The 5,198-nt window shown below is 35.1% G+C and overlaps 1 protein-coding gene across 1 annotated transcript; it reads left to right on the top strand.

Annotated features, from left to right (window-relative positions):
* Positions 1-679: 679 nt before the first annotated feature.
* On the top strand, positions 680-1,981 carry LOC141607762 (protein FAR1-RELATED SEQUENCE 5-like). The gene is made up of 3 exons (XM_074427112.1): positions 680-842; positions 963-1,347; positions 1,462-1,981. Exons 1-3 carry the CDS (start codon positions 680-682, stop codon positions 1,979-1,981), a joined length of 1,068 nt encoding a protein of 355 aa, XP_074283213.1.
* Positions 1,982-5,198: the final 3,217 nt, after the last annotated feature.

Genomic DNA, 5,198 nt, shown 5'->3' with positions numbered 1-5,198 from the left:
ATTCGCAGGAATACATTATATATGAACCTTTATTTGTACGAAATAAATTACCAATCTTTGTAGAGCATATTAGAATTGGATTACTGCATTATTGATGCAATAGTATTCAATATACTTACTTACTTAACCACTGTTGAGGCAGACAATGAGTACAAGTGATGGAACTACGTCTTCTTCTACAAATAACAGCTTTAAAACACCAAGGACAAGAATTGAAACATTAAATGCACTCCAGTACATTCCATTCTGTCCAGAGGAAAAGAAACCTAAAGTAGGACAAGTATTCGAAACGCTAGAATCAGCAGAGTTATTCTACAAAGAATATTGTACAATCTGTGGGTTTACGCCAAGACTTGCAACAACAAAAAGTATTAAAGGCAATGAGTTACCAAATAGTTTTGTATTAAGGAATGTTGTCTGCAATAGGCAAGGTGTAAAGGAAAGTAGGAAGAGGAAGAGGACTGACATCGACATCGAGCATCGATCATGGCGAGAATGATGCGAGAATCGATGTGATGACGTAAGCCGTGTGAGGCCGATTACAAGAATTGACTGTCGTGCATTAGTGCAGTTTAAATACCAAGAAAATGGAACTTATATAGTTACCAGATTCGATGAAGCGCATAACCATCCACTTGCTTCGCCTGAATCTACAATATTCTTGAAAGGAAACCGAAAAATGACAGAGGTACAGAAGCAATTTGTCACAAAGGTAAAGGTGTTAATACTAGGCGGTGTGAAAGCCTATAGAGGTTGGAAGGATCTGTGTGGAGGTTACGACAACATTGGTGCTACTGAGGTTGATTTCAAAAACTTTGTCAGGGACATAAAAACCTACATTGGTAATTTTGATGCGCAAATGTTTGTTGAAAATCTTATTGGGAGAAAAGACACATAGAGTTCATTTTACTTTGATTTTATAGTAGATGAAAACAACTGCCTGGCTGGAGTGTTTTGGGCAGATCCGATCTGCATAATGAACTATATGCTGTTCGGTGAGGTGTTATCAGCAGATGCTACATATGGAACAAACATGTACGATATGGTGTTTGTGCCTTTCACAGGAGTTGATCACCACAAAAGGTGCATAACCTTTGGAGCTGGGTTGATAGGTGATGAAAGTATTGAGTGTTACACATGGCTGTTCAAGACATTTTTGGAAGCAATGGGCGGGTGCCAGCCGAGAATTATAATTAATGATCAGGACAAATCAATGAAGTCGGTAGTCCCGGAAGTGTTTAAGGAGTCAACACACAGACTGTGCATGTGGCACATAATGACGAAACTAAGAGAAAAAGTCTGTTATCAACTGTTTCAAGATGAGGATTTTAAGACTAGGCTCAATAGGTGTGTTTGGAACAACCAACTTGAGCCTGATTAATTCGAAGAATAATGGGGGAAGATAATTACTGATTATCAACTTGTAGAACACGAGTGGTTTTCAGATTTGTACGATCTCAGGGAACAGTGGATCCCTGCCTATTTTAAAGATGTTTCCATGTCTGGCTTGATGAGGGTTACTTCTAGGTCTGAGAGTGAAAACAGTTTTTTTGACAGGTTCCTCACACCTCATTTGACCCTTGTTGAGTTTTGGGTGTGCTATGAGAGTGCCTTGGAAGCACAAAGACACAAGCAGTCCAAGTTGAACAGTGACAACAAACACTCTGAAATCCCACGGAAAACAAAGTCAAACCTTGAAGTCCATGATTCTGAAATGTACTCGCACAACATTTTCAAAGACTTCCAAACAGAATTGGTTGCAGCTTTGTCTGATTGCCGTTTTAAAGGTGTGGAGAAGATTGATGAGACAAAAATATATATTCTAACAGACTTGCAGATGCCAAATAAGTCATGGAACGTAGCATATTCACCAGATAACATGGAGATTATTTGTTCCTGTTCTATGTTTCAGAGAATGGGCTTGTTGTGCAGGCACTGCCTTTGGATTCTACGCAACCAAGATTTTCAGAAAATACCATAACAGTACATAATGCAAAAATGGACAAAAGCTACAATGAGTAAGCCTGTCTTTGATAAAGATGGCAAACTAATAGATGTCTCTCAAAAGTTTTCTGACCAGAAAAGTTTGAGTACTGAGCTGTGGCAAGAGGTTTATTCTTGTGTCAGGGTAGCTGAGTGTGATGATAACGACATGAAGCTTTTGATTGAAAAACTGAGAGATATTAGATTGGATATGATTAGTGACAGAAGTGTTCCAGCAAAGAAGAAAGACAAGATGAAAGAAATAGAAAAGTACGTGGGGCTGCAAAATACATGAGAAGTTGGTGATTCATGTTCCTAAAAAATCTAAAAACAAGGGTAGGACCAAGGGCAAGAGAATTGAATCACAAATGTTAAAAGCCCTAAAGAAGAGAGGAAAAGAGAAGAGGTACTGCAAAACATGTGGCCGCCAAGGACACAACTCTAGGACTTGCAAAGAAACAAACCATCTGACTGGTATGTATAATTTGGTTTCTTGTTAAAGCATATGACATTAATGTTAAATAATTATTAAATTATACAAGTATAGCGCATAGTGTTTACCTTCCAAAATCAACACTCTTATATGGAGGCACATAAGCTCTTTGTGCAATAAACATTATGGTTGTTCTGAAGGCACGGATGAGAATTTCAGCAATGTATATTTGGTTAACATTAAATATATATCAATTTAGTTGTTCATTTTGGCCATTTTCTCCGTATAAAATCTAATATTTAATTTACATTTTGTTGCATATTCACCAAATACTACCATGAAGATGACGACGATGAAGGAGATGAATCTGATGATGTGGAGGACAACGATGAAGAAGATGAATCTGATAACGAAGTGGAAGGTGCAAATTTTTGATTCAAGAATAGACATCCATAATATACACTACGAGAACATTCTTAAAGGCTTGTATGTACAATTCAATTTTACTGCCAAAGTACATTACTCTTATAGGGAAAGTATATTACATTTGTATTAAAGGATCATTATTGTTGTTCGGCAAGGAACATTCTTAAAGGCTTGTATGTACAATTCGATTTCACTGCCAAAGTACATTACTCTTATAGCCAAAGTATATTACATTTGTATTAAAAGATCATTATTGTTATTCTGCAACGAACATTCTTAAAGGCTTGTATGTACAATTCGATTTCACTGCCAAAGTACATTACTCTTATAGCCAAAGTATAATACATTTGTATTAAAGGATCATTATTGTTGTTCTGCAGGGACATCATCAACTTGATTGGAATTGTTTTTGCAGAGTACAATAATATTAAGGCGTTTTGCACAATAAACATTATTGTTGTTCTGCAAGAACATAATAAACTTTATTGAAATTTATTTCCGGAATATAACACTCTCTTGAATTAAAATTTTTTCAAACTTCAGGTTGTTCGACTCTCAGCTTCCTCAATATATGTTACATTACTCACACACATGTCACAAACGAAACTACAAAACTTTTTACTGCTTCAATTCAGCATCTTCCTCATCTTCATCGTCGTATTATTCCCATGGCAGTGGGTTTGAACGGAAATCCATTGCCTTCTTTAGTACAGCATCAAAACATACATTGCCTTCTGTTGAAATCATATTTGAAATGTATTTCTTCCGTAGAATCAGGAGGGGAGCATCCTAGGAAAATAAAGAAAACAAGGGGTTAGAACATGTACAAATGTGTGCTGAATTATGTATTAAAAATAATTCTATTACTTCTGAAACTCACATCGCCTTTTTTAAGCCGACAGGTCCAATTTAGATTACCCTTAAATGTGTCCATATGTCTCATAATGTAAACACCACAATCAGTCTTGTTAGTGTTGTTTCTCCACTTCATCTTTGCAAGAATAGGCTGCAGTTTTTTTTATGCGATCAACTTTTACCTTTGAAACACCGATGTCTTTCAAGTATTCTGCTAGAACATTACGCTGGCGGAGAAGGGGAAGAAGAAAACATTAGGACACTAATAATTATGAGCTACAATATCACAATAATAAGAAAATTAAGACAGACACAAATTTTTTGGGGAAGGTACACTCTATGTAAAGTCATTGTACATTCACAATAATGAATAGGAACAACATGTAGTACTGTTAAGCAAAAGAGAGCATAAAATCTTACAAAAGACAGTGGTCTATCGTGGAAAAATTCTTCTGGTTTTCCGTCACGATGCACATTATCAATGATGATGAACTTATACTTGTTGCTGTCAATGACTAGTAAATGGTAATGTCTTTTATATATAACTGGGAAGAAGAACTGTAGATTTTAAAAGATTTAATTAGGCAACAAGCAAATTAAATATAACATGCAGAAAGAGTGTATATTGTCGATGCTAACCAAATCAATTCTATCTGGGTTAACCGAGAATTGGGTAAATTCTTCTTTCATTATATCCTTAATCACCATAAAATTTTCAACAGTGTCCAGTTCTCCTTGAAGCATCATCTGTATGCAAGACAAGTAAATTTTCTGATGTTAATCAAGGGAAAAAACATTACAAAATTTACTTTTTGAAATAAGTTTATATAAATATTTGACTTACACACACAGATGTGGTGAAAAAAAATCGATATGGCTCTGAAGAGTTTCTTCTAGATTCCTTGGCATTCAAAAGTTTTGCCCAACAATCGATCACATCACTCGTTAAATACTTAGATTGTCGTAGCGTTGCCATTTCAATACGCCGAAGAGAAATTTCATCCACATGCACAAGAAGTTCCCTGTTTCAGGACTACCAGTGTTAACTCAAAACAGGATACAGAACATTTTAAATTTAAATATTGTACATTAGTATATATATATATATATATATATATATATATATATATATATATATATATATATATATATATATATATATATATATATATATATATATACTGGCAAATCGGTATGTAATCCTCTACTATACGACACATAATCAACAATGCAATTCTGAAAGTCAGTAAGAGGAGTAATAATGCATGTATCTGTGCTTAGTAAATTACGATTTGCAAGGATGCTCAGAGACTCTGGTTGACTTCTTTCATGTTCATGAACATTTTCATTGTTGATGACTTTGCCCTTGGTAGTGTCAGCACTGTCAAGTAGATTATGCTCATTTGTACTCTTGTCTTTTATCCTAGGTATGTCATTTGTATTACTCACATCTGTCATGTTGTCATTGTTCTCACAAACATCATAACCATCTGGTATATTC

Source organism: Silene latifolia, chromosome 10 (assembly GCF_048544455.1).
Source record: "Silene latifolia isolate original U9 population chromosome 10, ASM4854445v1, whole genome shotgun sequence".
NCBI classification, from domain to species: domain Eukaryota; kingdom Viridiplantae; phylum Streptophyta; class Magnoliopsida; order Caryophyllales; family Caryophyllaceae; genus Silene; species Silene latifolia.
The sequence above is the reverse complement of the archived record's forward strand: the minus strand, read 5'-3'. Positions and strand labels throughout refer to the sequence as shown.